At 42.9% G+C, this 18756-nt stretch overlaps 1 protein-coding gene across 7 annotated transcripts in view; it reads left to right on the top strand.

Annotated features, from left to right (window-relative positions):
• The window catches only part of PRPSAP2 (phosphoribosyl pyrophosphate synthetase associated protein 2), a 49078-nt gene extending 33807 nt beyond the window's left edge, over positions 1-15271 (top strand). For all 7 annotated transcript variants that reach the window (XM_049110267.1, XM_025428179.3, XM_025428182.3 and 4 more), the window contains 4 exons: positions 154-302; positions 7516-7586; positions 11175-11321; positions 14760-15271. In XM_049110267.1, coding sequence (XP_048966224.1) covers positions 154-302; positions 7516-7586; positions 11175-11321; positions 14760-14918 — 526 coding nt within the window. In that variant the 3' untranslated portion in view covers positions 14919-15271. The remainder of the gene's footprint in view (positions 1-153; positions 303-7515; positions 7587-11174; positions 11322-14759) is intronic.
• The last annotated feature ends 3485 nt before the right edge of the window (positions 15272-18756 follow it).

The raw sequence follows: 18756 nt of genomic DNA, 5'->3' as shown, positions 1-18756 counted from the left end.
TGTCCTGGACCCGAAGACGTGAAGATTATTTCCTGTCTTTTTTCATTAATCCTTTTGGAAACCACACTGGATTTGTGTTCTGGAATGTTTCTGCTGTGAATATCAGGAGACGGGCTCTGTGCTTTCTGAACTGTGTCTCATGCTCTCCCTCAGGGCACAGTCTTTCGCGGAGCGCCTGCGACTGGGAATCGCGGTGATTCACGGAGAAGCGCAGGATGCCGAGTCAGACCTGGTGGATGGACGGCATTCCCCGCCCATGGTCAGGAGTGTAGCTGCCATCCACCCAAGCCTGGAGATCCCCAGTAAGTGGGCTGGCCCCTCTTTGTCACTTCCCTCTTTGCTTCTAGGGCTAACTCCGTGTATTGTTTTTCAACTGAGAATTGCCTCTTCTCTCTTTGATTTTTTAAGTTGCCAAAAATTGACTAATACCTTCTCTGGCCCTGTCATAACAAGTGCATTTCTGGTAGTGCTGTAGATAGTAGAGCCTTCTATTATTATTTTTTTAAGATTATTTATTTATTTATTCATGAGAGACCCAGAAAGAGAGAGAGGCAGAGACACAGGCAGAGGGAGAAGCAGGCTCCATGCAGGGAGCCCGACGTGGGACTTAATCCTGGGTCTCCAGGATCATGCCCTGGGCTGAAAGTGGCACTAAACCACTGAGCCACCCAGGCTGCCCAGTAGAGCCTTCTAGAAGCAGTCTGTGTGATCATAGCAGGAACTCTGAAAAGGCTCAGTTCTTCCATTTGAGAGAATTCCATTCATTCACTCAGTGAATTCATTCACTTTTCTTGGAGAAAAGTTTAACACAAGCAAAACACTCTGTGTAAGTTATTCACTAATAGTGTTATTTTTTTTTAAAGATTTTATTTATTATTCATGAGAGACAGAGAGAGAGAGATGCAGAGACACAGGCAGAGAGAGAAGCAGGCTCCATGGAGGGAGCCCGATGTGGGACTCAATCCCGGGACTCCAGGATCACACCCTGGGCCAAAGGCAGGCGCTAAACCGCTGAGCCACCTGGGGATTCCAATAGTGTTATTTTGAATGCAGAATATTAGAAAAGTCTGAATGGCTGAGCAGAGGGTAGGCCTTGATAAATTATCTTGCATCAGCACAACTAATCATGCAGCCCATTGAAAGTAATTAAGACTGTCTGCATACTAGAGAAAAATCTGGAATATATGGGAGTACCTCTGCTCGTGTGAGGCCCCTGAGGGAATACAAAAGATCCCAATACTGATGACAGGGTGGGGCGGTTATGTGTGAATTTGCTTTTGTTTTTTTTTTTTGTTTGTTTGTTTGTTTTTTCTTTTGTTTTTAAGAAACTTCCTTTGTGCTTTATTAACATCTTAAAAAAAATACTACCCTTTAGTCTGTTGGAGAAGCAAAAATTTCCCCTGCCCTCTTTAGGTTCAGGGTCATGCAAATAAAACTCACACAGGATAGATTTGTGCAAGAAAAGATAATCTATGACATTTTAACAGGGGAAACCAGAAAACAAGTGACTTGAGAGATGAAGGGTCCCCTAGCACAGAGGGGAGTAGGATAGTTTTGTGACTATGTCTGTTTAGGTGTGGTGCTGACTTCTTATCTGGGAGGTTAGTAATCTTCCCTGGTTGTTCCTAGCAGGGGATTTATGACATTTGAATTCTTTTGAGTTCTGTTGGGGTCTGTGCTTCTAGACAATCAGAATTTCAGGAGTTCCAGTGCCTTCAGCTCAGAATAATTTTTACACCATTGTGGCATATTCTGGATCCCTTCGGGTTCTTGCTTTGCCCAGGAGTTTGTTCATTTGCCAAGAGAGAAGGAAAGCTGTATTGCAGTGGCCATGAGGAAGCTGAGATTGGGGCTGAGCCTGTGGATCTCGGCAGGTGGAGGTAGAGGGAGGTGCTGGTTAGATCAGGGTGCCAGGGGGGCAGCTGGGAGGCCTGTGTCTGGCCGTGGTGTGACCAGGAAGGATACCATGCTGACTGCTAGAAGGTCCTTCAGGGAAAAGATGGGGGTTAGATAGCAGGAGTCTGCTGGAGAAATGCCAGTTAATATACTTGCATTACAAAAAGCAGAGTTCTCTCAAGATGGGAGCAGGTAGTAAGGGGTGGATGTCTAGGCTTGCATCGAATGTTAGGATGGATTATAGGGAAGAGAGAGGCAAGAGATGTGGAGGACAGATTTGGGAGGCTATTGAAATTACAGAAATGCACCGTGGGAGGGCTTTGATGTAGGGCTGTGCTGGGCTTGGCAGTACTGTCCAACCCGGTGGCCGTCCACTCCCTGGAATGGGGTGAGTGGGAGATGGGACATGCCGGGAATGTGAAACTCTCAGGAACTCTCAATGTGAAAACCATAATGTGAAAGATCTTTATTAATTTTTTATTGAGTCTATGTTGAAATGGTATTTTTGAGTTACTGGATTCAGTAAAATGTATTATTAAAATTAGCTTCACCTATTTCTTTGTACTTTTGTTACGTGGCTCCTAGAAAATTTAAAATTACATCTGTGGCTTCCATTTGTGGCTTAATGTACATCACTGCCCTGGGAATCTAGCAGTGGGCTCATTGGATGGGAAAACCTGTGTTCTCCCATTCCATCTTAGGAGATGGCCCTCTCCCACTGTGATAGTTAATTTAATTTTATTTTTTTTAAAACTTTATTTATTTGTTCATGAGAGACACAAAGAGAGAGGCAGAGACATAGGCAGAGGAAGAAGCAGGCTCCCTGCAGGGAGCCCAGTGTGGGACTCGAACTCAGGACCCTGGGATCACGACCTGAGCCGAAGGCAGATGCTCAACCACTGAGCCACCCAGGTGACCCTGTTTCAGTTAGTTTCATTCACGATTTTAATTATAACATTTCTGTGTTTACATTTTGACTCAACTAGTGTAAAGTAGTGGACACTATAGAGGATTTTGGGGGGCTTGGCCAGAATTGTAATTTCACAGATCCTATATGTTGAACATTTTTGTACATTCCATAGCCTGATGCTCTATGGATAATACTTGTTTAAGTTAGTAGCAAATAGATACATGAAAGCAAAAGAAAGCATTATTCCTATGGCATCTCACACCTATGTTTTGAGATTGTGATGACATCCAAAGATTTTGATATTTAGCATTAGATTTAAAAAATTAAAAATAAAAAAAAAGAAAAAAAATTAGTTTGTATTTTCGTGTTTTTTAGACACGAAAAATGCCAACTAAAAAAGAAAATACTCTTCCAGAATATGAAAAAATAAATTTTTAAAACATCATAGTGCATAAAGGAAGCCATCAGTGTGAAATCCAGAGACACAGCACTTTCATCTTTTGGTCAGCCTCTTTTCATGGTTTCCTTCCTTGGGTTATGGGGCTGCAGTGCATACGGTACAGAATGCATATGTTGCTCCATAGCACACCTTCTCCCAGGTGATTGGAAACTTGTAGAAAGAACATTTTTAATGGCTGTTGAATATCCCATCTTAGGGATGTGACTTTTTTTTTTTTAAGATTTTATTTATTTATTCATGAAAGACAGAGAGAGAGAGAGGCAGAGACAGAGGCAGAGGGAGAAGCAGACTCCATGCAGGGAGCCCAATGTGGGACTCGATCCTGGGTCTCCAGGTTCATGCCTTGGGCCGAAGGCAGGCGCTAAACCGCTGAGCCATCCAGGGATCCCTATGGATGTGACTTAAACCTAAGCCCAACGAGGGTTTAGCAGGTATTTGTTTTTGCCTATTTTTTTTTCTTTTTTTAAGATTTTATTTTAGAGAGAGTGGGGATGAGGGGGAGGAGCAGAGGAGGAGGGAGAGAATCTCCAGCAGACTCTGTGTTGAGCACAGAGCCCCACACAGGGCTTGATCTTAGAATTCTGAGATCATGACCTGAGCTGAAACCAAGAATTGGATGCTCACTCAACTGAGCCATCCAAGCACCCCAATGTTTTCGCCTGTTCTTTGTCTTTATATATAATGTTGCAGTGCACCTATGTGGGTAAACACTTTGTCTATACCTGGGCTTATTCATGATAGGATTCTAAGAGTGAGACTTATGAGTCCAGAGGTAAGCCTGTTCATACGGCTTTTTGTCAGGTTGATTCCCTAAAGGCTACACCACGTTGTATCTTTTGCTGGTGTTGGTCAGGTGCCTGGGAAAGCAAGTGTGGAAAATTTAAAAAAACGACTTCAGTTTTGGGATTTACCTTGCTTTGTTTGGTTTTACATTTCTGCCGTCCCCACTCCCCCACCTCTGCCACCTAGGATCACATTGCATTCTCTTGTCCTGTCTTTAGCCTCTTTTAATCCACAGCATTGGTTATCCGCTGCAGGGAGAGGGTGGCATGGAGTTTGTCCCTTGAGCACAGTTGGACGTGTCTGCATACATTTTTGGTGGTTGAAATTGAGGGGCCTGTTACTGTCACCTAGTGGGAAGAGGCCAATGATGCTATAAACATCCCATAACACATAGGACAGTTCCCACCGCAAAGCATTATCTGACCCAAAATGTCAGTGGTGCCCAGGTTGAGAATCCCTGATCTAAAGCACTCCTACTTTTTTTCTTTAGTGACACTGATCTTTCTTTAAAAATTGTACACAACACAGAATCAGCTGTTTTAAAGGCATTGAGTACATGTGCGGTGCTGTACAACCACCGTATCTTCCTAGTTTCAAACATTTCATCACCCCAGAGAAACACCCTTACCTATTAAATAATCACTCCCCACGCTCCCTCCCCCCACTAATTTACTTTCTGTTTCTATGAATTTGCCTGTTCTAGACATTTCATATACATGGAATCCTACAGTCTGTGACCTTTTCTGTCTAGTTTCTTTCACTGAGTACGATGTCTTTGCTGTTCATTCATGTCTTTGTATGGACCAGGACTCCATTCCTTTTGATGGCTGAATAATACTCCATTGTGTATGGATATGCCACAGTGTGTTTATCCCTTCGTGCACTGATGGACACTGGAGATGCTTCTACCTTTGGCTATAAGGCTGTTATGTTCATTTGCAAGTTTCTTCCAGACATAGGATTTCATTTCTCCAGGGTCTATCCCTAGGATTACAATTGCTGGATCATATGGCAATTTATGTTTAACTTTTTGAGGAGCTACCGAACTGTTTCCCACAGCAGTTGTACCATTTTACATTCCTGCCAGCAAAGGTTAAAGGTTTTGATTTCTCCACATCCTTACCAGCATTTATTTTCTGATTTTTTGAGTATCATCTTCCTACTGGGTTGAAGTGCTGCATCGTTGTAGTTTTGACCTGAGTTTCCCTAATGGCTAATGATGTATCTTTTCATATGCTTGTCCATTTGTGTGTCTTCTTTGGAGAACGTCTATTGAAATTTTTTGCTTATTTTTAAATTGGGTTGTTTGTTCTTTTATTGTTGAGTTGTAAGAGTTCTTTGTGTATTCTAGACAGTTGACTCTTAATAGAAAATACATATATTTTCTCTCATTGTGTAGGTCATCTTCACTTTCTTGATAGTGTCCTTTGATGCACAGAAGGTTTTAATTTTGATGAAATCCATCCAGTTTTTAGTTTATTGCTTATCTTTTGGTGTCATAGCTAAGAATCCTTTGCCAAATCCAAGGTAATGAAGATTTATTCTCATGTTTTCTATCTAGTGTTTTATACCTTTAGCTCTTATTTTTTAGATCTTTGATACATTTCAAGTTCATTTTTTGATATAGTGTGAGGTAAAAGTACAGCTTCATTCTTTCACGTGTGGATATCGAGTTTTCCCAGCACCGCTTGTTGAAAAGTCTGTTCTTTCTTTATGAGTGGCCTTGACATCCTTGTCAGAAATCAATTCTAAGTGTTGTCCTTCAGTGGTTGAATGGATAAAAAAATGGATGAAAAAACTATTATTCAGCCATAAAAAGGAAATACTGCCATTTATGGCAACATGGATGCACTTTGAGGATATTGTGCTTAGTGAAATAAGTCAGACAGAGAAAGACAAATACTGTGTGATGGCACTTATATGTGGAATCTAAAGAAAAAGTCGAACTCAGAAACAGAAAATAGAATGGTAGTTGCCAGGGCCTGGGGGTGCAGAGGAAATGAGATGTTGGTCAGGGTACAAACTTCCAGTTGTAAGATGAACAACTTCTGGTGATCTACTAGCATGGTGACTATAATTAATAATGCTGTATTACGTACCTGAAAGTTACTAAGAGAGTAGATATTAAAGATTCTTGTCACATACAAAAAAAAATCGTAATCATGTAAAGGTAATGGTCGTGTTAACTAATTTTACTGTGCTAATCATTTTGCAGTATGTACATGTTTCAAATCATTATGTTTTACACCTTAAACTTACACAATGTTGTATATCAGTGACAACTCAAAAAAAGCTGGTGGAAAATCAATTGACTATGGATGTTTGGGTTTATTTGTGGACACTCATTTCTGTTCCATTGATCTTTGTATCTCCATCCTTATGCTGCTACCACATTTGAGTCATACAGCTTTGTAATAAGTTCTCAAATAGGGAAATGTGAGCTCTGCACTTTTTTTTTTCTTTTTTAAGATTTTATTTATTCACGAGAGACACAGAGTGAGAGAGAAAGAGAGAGAGAGAAAGAGGCAGAGACACAGGCAGAGAGTGAAGCAGGCTCCATGCAGGGAGCCTGATGTGGGACTCGATCCTGGGTCTCCAGGATCAAGCCCTGGGCTGAAGGCAGTGCTAAACCGCTGAGCCACCCGGGCTGCCCAAGTTCTGTACCTTTATTCTTTCTTTTTTAGAGATTGTTCTGGCTATTCGGGGTCCCTTATATTTCCATATTTTAGGATTTTAGAATCAGGTCATTTCTTCCAGAAAAGCAGTTGGAATTCTGATAAAGATTGTATTGAATCTCTAGCTTACTCTGGGAGCACATTCCCATCTATACAGTATAAATGCTGTGATCCATGAACACCATGGGGTGTCTTTCCGTTTGTGTTTTTAGTTTCTTTCAGCTGTGTTTTGTAAGTTTGAGCGTACACGTCTTTCACTTTATTGGTTAAATTTATTTTTAGGTATTTTAGTCTTTTCAGTACTTTTACAAGTGGAATTTTCTTCATTTGTTCTTCAGATTGTTTGTTGCTGGTATGTAGAAACAGCTGATTTTTGTGTGTTACCTTGCAACTTTGGTGAATTAGTATATTAGCTTTAGTAGTTCTATGTGGATTCTTTGGTATTTTTTTATATGTAGAATCATGTCATTTGCTAATAAAGATAGTTTACTTCCTTCTGTCCAATTTGGATATGTTTTATTTTTTTTCTTGCCTAATTGCCCAGGCTAGTACATCCAGTACCTCGAGTAGCAATGGTGAGAGTAGGCATCCTTGTCTTGTTCCAAGTCTTAGGGGAAAGTTTTCAGTCTTTCATTAAATATGAAGTCAGCTGTGAGTTTTCCATGGTTGCCCTCTTGCAGGTTGCGGAGGTTCCCATCTGTTTTGAGTTTCTTGGAACTTTTTGTCATGAGACATTCCTTTCTAAAGGCTCTAATCTAGAAACTTGTGTGTGTGTCTTTTATTCTGACCAGTGCTGATTCCCAAAGAGAAGCCTCCAATCACAGTTGTAGGTGACGTGGGAGGAAGGATCGCCATCATTGTGGTAGGTAGACCTTTTATTATTATTCATTGTTATTCTCTTGTGTTATTTGTGAATTGTGTGGGGATAGCAGTGTGGCCACGTGAATCTCATTTAAGTTGATACCTTGTGCTAAATGTTTACTTTGGTCACAAAACTGAAAATTGTTACCATTAGTTTATTAAGAAATTTTAACTAACTGCTTAGTTAACTAAATATTATGCAGCTGTTTGTCATAACATAGAAAATTGTTTTATGATGGATAGAAGTAAGGTACAAAATTGATGAAAACTGTTTAAAACGCACATCCTCTTGCACTTCACAAAACCAGTGTACCGTAGGAGTACGTTTAATGCTTGTATAGTTAGAGGAAGGATAAGATGAACACGTGGGTACCCTGCTGCTTGGAAACAGAATGTTGTCCTGTCCCCTTGAAGCAGCCTCGGCTTCTCCCTGGTGTCTCTTCTCTCTGCTCCACTCAGAGGTTGTCAGCAGCCTGAAAGTCATCGTTCATGCCCTTACTAGCTGTGACAGTCTGCCATAAGTACATGTACCCCAAACACTAGGTGGTTCTGTCTAGCATGTTTTTGATGTTTGTATAATGACGTCTTTGTGTACTTTGTGACTTTTGTTCAATGCTGTTTTGAGATTTCTCCATGTAGTAACATGGTTGTACATTATTTTTCCTTATTGCTCTGCTCTGTTCCATGGAACAGCCATGATACAACGTACTGTTCTCCATGCATTGAACATATAGTTTCTCTATTTCCAAATAATACTGCTCTGAATAATCTTTTATTTTATAATTTTGTAAAGATTTTATTTATTTTTGTGAGAGAGAAATGTATGTGCGCATGAATAGAGAGAGGGGGAAGTAGACTCCCTGCTGAGTAGGACACCCAACATGGGGCTCCATTCCAGGACCCTGAGATCATGAGCTAAGCCAAAGGCAGATATTTAACTGACTGAGCCACCCAGGTGCCCTGCTCTGAACAATCTTGCGCCTATTTTCTGGTGCATATGTAAGATTTTCTTGGTGCCTGGGAGTGTGGTCATTACGTCTGAAGGCACACACATTTCTAGCTTTACTGGCTGGTGCCAAACTGTTCTCAGAGTGGCCACACTAGTTAACCAAGACTCCATAGTGGGGGCCCCACATGCTCCCCCATGCTTGTAATTTTGTTTATGAATTTCTGAATTATAAAGTTTTTTTCTGAATTAAGGAATCTCTGATATCACCCTTTTAATAAATACTCATTAATTTATTCCTCAGTTAACAAAATCTGTAGTAGCAAGATGCTGTGAATTCAGTAATGCTTTTGCTCCCTTTCTAACTGCATTTAAAAAAAAACAATCTAGGGATCCGTGGGTGGCTCAGCGGTTCAGTGCCTTCCTTTGGCTCAGGGTGTGATCCTGGAGTTCTGGGATCGAGTCCCACATCGGGCTCCCGGCATGGAGCCTGCTTCTCCCTCTGCCTGTGTCTCTGCCTCTCTCTCTCTCTCTCTCTCTGTCTATCATAAATAAATAAATCTTAAAAAAAAGACAATCTTTTTATTTTGAAATAATTATTGATTGGTGGGAAGTAGCTCCCCCCCCCAAGTTATATAGGGAAGTCTCTTGTTCTCTTTATCCAGCTTCCTCCTCTTTGCTTAACTGTGATGCAGTAACATAATCTGGAAATTCAGATCACTACGACCCACACAGCTGCTTCCGATAGCACCAGTGTGACCTGTGTGCATATAGACGTGTGCAGTCTTATCACACATGGAGCTTTCTATAACCACCACCACGGTCAGCTACTCCATCACCACAGAGCTCCTTCATGCTACTCCTTTATCGTCACACCCCTCTCCTGTGCCCCTGACCCCTAACTTGTGGCAGTGACTCATTGGTCCTCTGTATAATAGTTACTTCAAGAAAGTCATATAAGTGGAGTAAACAGTCAGGCAGCCTTTAAGATTGATATTTTTCACTTAGCGTGCTTCTTTGGAGAGCCACTCAAGTTCTAAGGTATGTTAAATACATACTTTCAGGCTGAGCAGTTTTCCATGCAGGTTAGTAGCACAATTGAACGGCTTACCCATTAACATGTGGATTGTTGCCATTTTTCTGCTATTAGAAATAAAATTGCCATGAACATTTGTATATGAGTTTTTGTGTGAACGGAGTTCTACTGTGGGATAGATGTCCGAAAGTACAATTGGTGGGTTGCATTGTGATTGCAAATATAGGATTTTTTTTTTAAGGCAGAAAAGCTATGATTTATTTATTCATTCATTTATTTGATTTTTTAAAAAATTTCAGAGATAGTGCACAAGTTGGAGCAGGGGGAAAGGCAGAGGGAGAAGGAGAAGCAGGCTCCCTGCTGAGCAGGGAGCCCAACACGGGGCTTGGTCCCAGGACCCCCCAAGATTATGACCTGAGATGAAGGCAGGTGTTTAACCAACTGAGCCACCTGGGCACCCCAGTTTAACTCCGTTCTGATGGTTTCTACCAGAGCTAACGTCAGAGCCCCACGGGTGAAGGGTGAGCCCCACAAATCTGCCCCCACCCTACTTCAAATGCCGTTTGCAAGTATTGCAAGTACAGCCCTGGGTTGCCCAAGCTTCTGTACAATCTGGCCACAAATTAGAGGCTCCTATGACCGACCCCTTATCAGATTGGATTAATTTGCTAAAGTGGCTCACAGAACTCAGGGAAACATTAATATTGGCCAGTTTATTAAAGGATGTCATAAAGGATACCGATGAAGGGATACATAGGATAAGACCTGGGAGGGTTCAGAGCACAGGATACTCTGGCCCTGTGGAGTTGGGGTACTTCACCCTCCTAGTGTGTGGGTGTAGTCACCAATCTGGAAGCTCTCCAAACCCTATACTTTTGAGATTGCTATAGAGGTTTCATCACATAGGCATGATGGATTAACTCCATTTCCAGCCCCTCTCCACTCTCTGGAGAATGGACGGCTGGGAATCCCAGGCTTCTCATGGCATGGTCTCTCTGGTGACCAGCCCCCATTCGGGAGCCTGCTGAGGGTCACCTCTTTAGAATAGAAGATGCTTCTGGTGCTCTCATCACTTAGGAATTTCCAAGGGTTTTTGGGACTTTGTGCCAGAAACTGGGGGCAGAGACCCCTCTATATATTTTCTACCCCATCACACTGGGAGCCTGTGGTGCATAGGTAGGAAACCATGGACTGCGTATTTTGTTAAAACACTATTACTGTCTGTCCCATTATAAAAACATACGTAGAAAGCATACTTCCCTTGTGCCCAGTGGAGAAAATATGGAAAATAAGGAAAACCAACAGGAAAGGAAGAAAGGGCTAGCTAGAGTGAAGCACCTCCAGTTTTATTCTGCATTTCAAAAAAACAAAAACCCTTCAGCAAACATCGCTAGAGCCCCTGCAAGCTGAGGGCGCAGTTCCCGACCCACTAGGGATGATGTAGAGCCTCGGGTGTGGTCCAGAAGTGTACAGGGAATGCAGTGGGGGCACGGCGGCCAGGTCACCATGCCACCCAGACATGTCCACACCCTTTATTTTTCCTGGTTGTGTAAACCCACCTTTGCGCCCGTGTTCACATACCCTATGCTCCCTCTGTGACTTGACAGGATGACATAATCGATGATGTGGACAGCTTCCTCGCTGCAGCTGAGACCCTGAAGGAAAGGGGCGCGTATAAGATCTTTGTGATGGCCACTCACGGCTTGTTGTCCTCAGATGCTCCCCGGCTGATTGAAGAATCTGCCATCGACGAGGTAACTGCCAGCACTCTGGGCAGCATGCCCTGGCACCTGTGTACCTCCGGGTCCTGGTTATAGAGAGTTGGTGACGAGGGTGTTATTCTCTGGTTAAGAATGAATTCACAATGTGGGTTGTGTTTGCATTTCATGGATCCAAAGCCTTGCTCTTCTGCCCACAGTAGTAGTTAATAAGTTTACTGACTCATAAGTGGAATATGCAGTGTGTGGTGCTGTGTACAGTCCCCCCACTCCGTCCCCTGAACTCCCATCACAGCCCTGCATGGTCCCTGTCGGTATCCCTGTTAGAGAGACAAGTCGTGCATCGGAAAGGTTAAGTAACTTCTTAAGGTCACACAGTTAGTAGGCTGAGCATTTATGATCAGACCTTAACTTGCATGCTGCCAAAGCCCGGCTGTCTTGCTGGTATGGACGCCTGTGGTATGAAATTGGGGGAGGAGGGCAAACAGGGCCGTTGTCCCAGGCTACCTGTGGCTCCTACGAGGCTGAAGCGAGGCTGTCCTGGCTTACTGCCCCTGCTTTGTTCATCCCCCACCCCCGCCCCGAGGTCCCCTGGCTTGTCTCCTTGTTTGCTTTCACTGCATAAATTGCATTTTTATTCTTTTAAGAAATGGAGGTGTTTTGCCCTTTAGATTCCTGGGAAATGAATCTTACATTGGTCAAACTCCTTTTACTTGTCTGAATCCCACACTTTTACTCTTTGGCAGTACACCTTCCTGAGCCTGGCTCTGTGTTGATGGGTTCTAGGTGCCTCCGCACAGTCAGAGGTCAGTCTGGTGTGGCTTGGATCAGATCCAGCCTCCTTACTCAGCTGGACAGACACCCTAGGGCTCAAGAATACATGAAAGGACAAATCCAACACGGACTTCACATATCACATAGACTGAGAAGACTTCAGGCCTCTGGCAGGCCTCAGCTGCCACGATCCAACCACGTGGTTCCCACGGGTGCTGCATGTGGCACATTTGAAAGAGCAAGCCAGAGGAGTGTGGGGGCCAGGCCTCCTAGAGCAGACCAGACTTTGGAGAGGAGGCATAAGAGCAGCAGAAGTGGACACAACTACACCTGAGTCAGGTGTGGGAGTCTTGAGGGAGAGGCTGCCTCTGCAGATGGGCGCCCTTGTGTCCTGAGAGGGGCCTCTGGCACCCATGCCCGGAAAGGGGGAGTCAGGCCAGTAGCTAGTGGCTCAGTCAGGTTCCGAGGTTAGGAACGGGGTGGGAAATTCAGGTTTTTCGTGTAAACTTCCAGACAAAGCATGGTCGTACAGTAGATTATAAACAGTGCAAGAGTGACGACGGAATCCATAAGTCAGGAGCTGGAGAGAGAGGCTGCCATCCTCATCTTTTGGAGCAGGAGCCAGTAGACTCTGCTCGGGGTTGATAAACCAAGATTTGAGGTGGTTTTCTTTGTTTTAGTTAAAAGAGTTGAATGAAATGTCCAGAATAGGCATCCCTAGAGACAGTAGATTAGTGGTCACCAGGCCTTTGGGGAACGGTGAGGTGAGGACTGACAGCGAGGGGGTGCAGGGTTTGTTTCGGGGAGACATAAGAAACCCAACTGTGAGTGTCGCGAAAACCAGTGAATGTACACTTCACAGGGCTGATGGGATGGTACATGAATTATCTCAGTAAAACTGGTACTGGCGAAAAGTGGTTCAAATAAATTTGGAGGATCTATTCCCCAGTGAGGGTGATAACTGGTGAGGGGCCGAGGCCCACGAGGGAGCGCCATGCAGGGTGTGCAGGCACAGCAGCACTACCGTGTGAGAGGTGCAGACTGGTCTGTGTTTGGTTCCAGTGATGGTACTTTTATGACTACTTGTGTTTCCATTTTTTGCCTCAGTTGCCAGGAATATCAGATTCAAAATGAGGAGTCAGCAAGAATCAGATGAGGTAGCTTTTCATGCTCCTGGTGCTGGTTCTGAATTATCCCTGACCGTCTCTATTTCAACAATCTCATTGTGTGTGTGCGTCTTTATTATGAGCGGTTTTGAGGCTTATTTCAGAAATAGGGAGTATAGATTATAAATATAATTTAAAAATCATCCCATCTCCTGTTTTTTTTAAAGAAGGCTGAGGTTTTTTTTTTTCCATTTGTAGCTGTTGAAAAAAGTGCTTGCTTGTCTTTGATTTTTTTATCAAATCTTAATTTAAAAAAAAAACAACTTTATTGAGATACAATTTACATATCATGCAGTTCACCTATTTAAAGTATATTTGCTGGTTTTTAGTGTAGTCACAAAACTGTGCAGCCCCCATTCTCATCTCCCCAGAAAGAAACCCCAATTCTCATTAGCAGCCACCCCCCATATTTCTTCTCTATTTACTCAGCTTTAGGCATCTAGTAACCTTCTTCCTGTCTCTATAGATTTACTGAATCTGGGCATTTTTTTAAAAAGATTTTTAGTTATTTATTTGAGAGCGAGAACATTAGCATGAGGAGGAGCAGAGAGAGCAGGATTGACAGAATCAGACTCCCTGCTGAGCACAGAGCCCAATGTCAAGCTTAATCCTAGGACCCTGAGATCATGACCTGAGCCAAAGGCAGACACTTTTCTGATGGAGCCACCCAGGTGCCCCTGGGCAATTCATATAAATGAAATCACATGATGTTGTGACCTTTCGGGTCTGGCTTCTTTCACTTAGCGTGTGGTTTGCAAGTTCATCCGTGCCAGAGCAGGGTATCAGTACTTCATTCCTGTTTGTTGAGTATTTCATCCAATGGAGATACCACATTTTGTCTTTTCATTCATAAGGTTATGGAGATTTGAGTGGTTTCCACGTTTTGACTCTTGTAAATAATGGTGTCATAAACATTTACGTACAAGTTTCTGAACAGAGATGTGTTTTCGTTTCTCTTGGATCCTATGGCAATTCTGTCTAATCTTTTGAGGAACTTCCAGACTGCTCCCCAAAGTAACCAAACCATGTTACACCCCCACCAGCAGCGTATGAGGGTTCCAGTTTCCCCACATCCTCACCAGTAGTTCTGACTCTTTGTCTTTTTTGCCTGTAGCTGGCTTTGTGGGTCTCAGGATATCAGATCTTGACCTTAGAGACACAAGTAATGGGGACACCTGGGTGGTGTAGTCGGTTAAGCATCTGGCTCTTGCCTTTCAGCTTGGGTCCTGAGGTCGAGCCCAAATCGGGCTCCACAGTCAGCAGAGTCTGCTTAAGACTCTCTCCCCCCTCCCCCTGCCTCTTCCCTCTGTGCGCACGCTCTCTCTTTCTCTCTCAGATAAAGTAAATCTTTAAAAAAGAAAGAAACACAGGTAGTGTTCACATTGATTGAAAACATCGTTGAAGGGATGATAGTAGACTTACTGTCCTGCCAGGTAGAACTGCAGAGATTTGAGAACATGTGGGATTTTCATATCCAGCCAGGGAACTTCCTGCTTTCCTGATGTTCTTGGTGTTTTTTCTTCTTGACTTGCAGGTGGTGGTTACCAATACGATTCCACATGAAATCCAGAAGCTCCAGTGCCCCAAAATTAAAACCGTGGATATTAGCATGATCCTTTCAGAAGCCATCCGTCGGATTCACAATGGGGAGTCCATGTCCTACCTCTTCAGAAACATAGGTTTAGATGACTGAACAGCTTTCTTTTCTTAAAACTCCTGAGGGCCAAACTGGAAGCAGAGAGTACTGTGAGGGGTCACGCCTGACGTGATGTACTTCCCAGGGGCCGTTTGTGCTTTGTTCCTTCCTTTTTGTTAATTCCTACAAAGATAGACCAATTTTTTATGTCAGTTTAAGTGTTTGTGAGTTTTGGGGGCGATTTTTATAAAAGAAAAACTATATTCTCTTCCTAAATGAATTAACAACCTGGTTTGTAGTTTATTTCAACAATAACCTGGAATAACATTTTTAAGCTCACAGACCCTGCCTTTTTCCAAACTTGCTGACGCCCAAGTGCTTAAAAAAAGTTAATGAAATCAAGTGGTCTATACTGTGTAATACCTATGATTGAAAAGCCAAAAAAGATTATAGTGTTGAATCCCAGCAAATGATGTTTTTAGAAATGCTTTTATAGACAAGCATATGTGAATGATTATTACACAACCATTATTTATTTTCTGCAACAAAAGAAGGAATAAAAACTTACGTTGTGTGTGTTTTTTTAAACTTTGTGTTTTGGCAATTGTTTTATAACTAAAATAAAATGAAAGCTGAATATACGTGGCTGTGGATGTTGAAATGTTCGTCTGCTTGTTGAGTCTTCTCCTCTGCAGCTTGTCATGGTGACTCAGTAGCCTCTCAGGAACGTAACGTTTCCTGTTCTGTTTGTCCAGGACCTGCACATTTCTGATGCACAATCACTTGGCTGTGGCAGGAGAGGAATTCGAGTCCCAGGCCGTGAGCCACGGGGGGCAGGTCAGCGAGTTGGCGTGAGCTGCCACCTGCATCTTGGCATGGCTTTGTTTTGCTCCCCGTGTAACAGCACAGCCATTCTCTGAACAAAATGCACCCCTGCATGGCCTGGAAGATGAGATGCTGGGGGGTGGCCACAGAGGGCAAGTGATACGACCTTGTTAATGACAGGCTTCTAAGTACCGTCTGCCCTGCAGGTCAGAGTGCAGAACTCAAAACTTGTACATTAGAGTTTTACCAGGCTCTGGAACACTGGGGTCCCAATGAGTTAGGCCAGCATGCTCTCCTGCTAAGGTCATGTAATGGCAATCCCATCAAATGCATGGAGGAAAAAATTAAGACCTCCTCACAAAGAAAAGGATTATTTCTTCTGTTTGTTTCAAGTAAACCTCACCCCCAGCGTGGGTCTCGAACTCATGACCTCAAGATCAAGAGCCGCATGCTCTACTGACTGAGCCCACCAAGAGCCCCAGGATTATTTTTTCCCCAAAAAAATAGTTAAACCTGTGGTTTCTGCCTGTGTTAGCAACTGGAATAAAATAGCAGTTGACACAAAATTAAGATTAGTCACTCACCGTTTGCCATATCGGGGTTTCTTGGTGCTTCCAAGACAGCAGCCTGACTCTTGGGGATTTGCCCTGAAGCGGTTCTGGGGCCCAGTTTCTGGCAGCTGCCCTGGGTATCAGATTGTCTCTCACGTATCTCTCTGTACTCATCACCCCAGCAGTGTCCAGGCCCCTCCTGACACATGTCTCAGCCAGACACCCTGTGATGGTTGTGCTCCTGCAGGTGCATGAAAGGAAGATCTATTTTGTTAATTATCAAAAGTAATGCACACTGATGCTAGGATCTACTCAAAGTAGAAGTCTGCACTGTTACCATGGGACATTAACTCTTGTGTAAAACTATGTGACCTTAAAATAAGCTTTCTCCTTTATATGTTGTGAGCATGGTTTTTCTCTTTGCTTTATGAAACCCTTGAAAGTAACCCAAGTTTTCCTTTTACTTCAAAATGAATAAGCTGGCAGATGTCTACAAGGCTGGTGGAACGGAGAACTCCAAAAGTCTCTTCTTCCGTAAAAGCGAATAAACTGGCAAAAACAGAATCCACTTTATTGGACCTCAAGGAAATAATCAAAAGTTTACAGCAACCAAGGATATAATAAAAACGAAAACAAAAAAACCCAAACAGCAATAATAAAGAAAAATGGCTGAATCTCGACAAGATTGCTTTGCGGCACTTTAACAACTTGGTTCCATTATGTGCTTCCTGGCAGCCTTGAAGACAATAGTCTGCATTCCTGGTACCAGTGGGAGTAGAATATTGTTCTCAAAGGATTACGGTTATTTGTTTGGACCTGCCTACTGGCTCCTTGAAGGACCTGTTCAAAAGGACTTGCCTGTATTTTACGCAACTGAGAACTCTTCCAAGCAGAGGGACAATGGTCAAAAAAGTTTAGAGGCAGATGTATTAGCCACCCTTCTTCGGGCAAACAATGAGACCATTAAAAGCTTGATCGGAGGGTAGGGAATGAGATCCTTCAGGGGGAAAGGGCTTTGAAAAGCTTCCACATCTTCCTTGGATATGATGGGCATGAGATTACACATGCTCAGGAAAGGCTAGAGATTCACATGGGTGGCTTAGTGGTTGAATGTGTGCCTTGGGCTCCGGTCGTGATCCCATGGTCCTGGGATTGAGTCCCACATCAGGCTCCCCACATGGAGCCTGCTTCTCCCTCTGCTTATGTTTCTGCCTCTCTGTCGCTCATGAATAAATAAAATCTTTAAAAAAGACTCAAGAAAGCTTTAAGCTCTCAGCTGTGTCAGACCTTTAGGCTCTGTGCAACCAAGAAATGAAAGCTAAAGCAGACTTCTAATCTGCCCAGTGAGTGTTGAAGGGGAGTTGCGAGAAACAGCTCATCTGCAGTCTGGATTATTTTTCCTCCTTCCCTTTCATCCTTCCTTTATTTTTTCTTTTTCTTTTTTCTTTTCTTTTCTTTTCTTTTTTTTTTTTTTCAGGCTTAAGGAAATCTGTGATGACTCACCATTCAGTTGACTGAACAGAGATTTCAGTTCCCCTACAGCTGTGTCAGACCTTTAGGCTCTGTGCAACCAAGAAATGAAAGCTAAAGCAGACTTCTAATCTGCCCAGTGAGTGTTGAAGGGGAGTTGCGAGAAACAGCTCATCTGCAGTCTGGATTATTTTTCCTCCTTCCCTTTCATCCTTCCTTTATTTTTTCTTTTTCTTTTTTCTTTTCTTTTCTTTTTTTTTTTTTTCAGGCTTAAGGAAATCTGTGATGACTCACCATTCAGTTGACTGAACAGAGATTTCAGTTCCCCTACACAACGAAAAATACAGACTTTACAAAAACTAGTTCAGAAAGGCCACCAAACAGACAACTACAAGCTGCAATAAACCCCAGGGAAGGAGAATTTGGTTTCCAGATTTCCCACATTATAATATTAAAAATGCCCAATTTCCAACAACAACAACAAAAAAACTCAGATGTGTGAACAAACAGGGTTGGGCCCACACACAGAAAATAATCATTGAAACCATCCTTGAGGGATGCCTGAGTGGCTTAGTGGTTGAGTGTCTGCCTTTGGCTCAAGGCATGATCCCGGGTTCTGGGATCAAGTCCTGCATTGGGCTCCCTGCAGGGAACCTGCTTCTGCCTCTGCCTATATCTCTGCCTCTCTCTCTCTCTCTCATGAATAAATAAATAAAATCTTTTAAAAAAGAAAAAGACTAGAACATTTAAAAACAACTGCATATATAGGGAAAATCTGAAAGTTACTGCACAAGCCCAGAGGGTGTGCAGGCTCAGAGTAGAACTGAAGAGACCCTAAGCTTATCCCTTGGATTGATCCTTGGCACAGGGACAGCCTACAATAACAACAACAACAACAAATACTACTACTACTACTACTACTACTACTACTACTACTACTACTATAAATACTGGAGAAGGGAGAGAAACTGATTTCCAATTACCACATTATTAGATTCAAAGGTCCAGCTTTTAATTAAAAAAAAAAAAAGCATGTAAAGAAACAGGAA

This window comes from Canis lupus, chromosome 5 (assembly GCF_003254725.2).
Source record: "Canis lupus dingo isolate Sandy chromosome 5, ASM325472v2, whole genome shotgun sequence".
Taxonomy (NCBI): Eukaryota; Metazoa; Chordata; class Mammalia; order Carnivora; family Canidae; genus Canis; species Canis lupus.
Note: the sequence above shows the minus strand (reverse complement) of the source record. Positions and strands in the feature narration are given on the sequence as shown.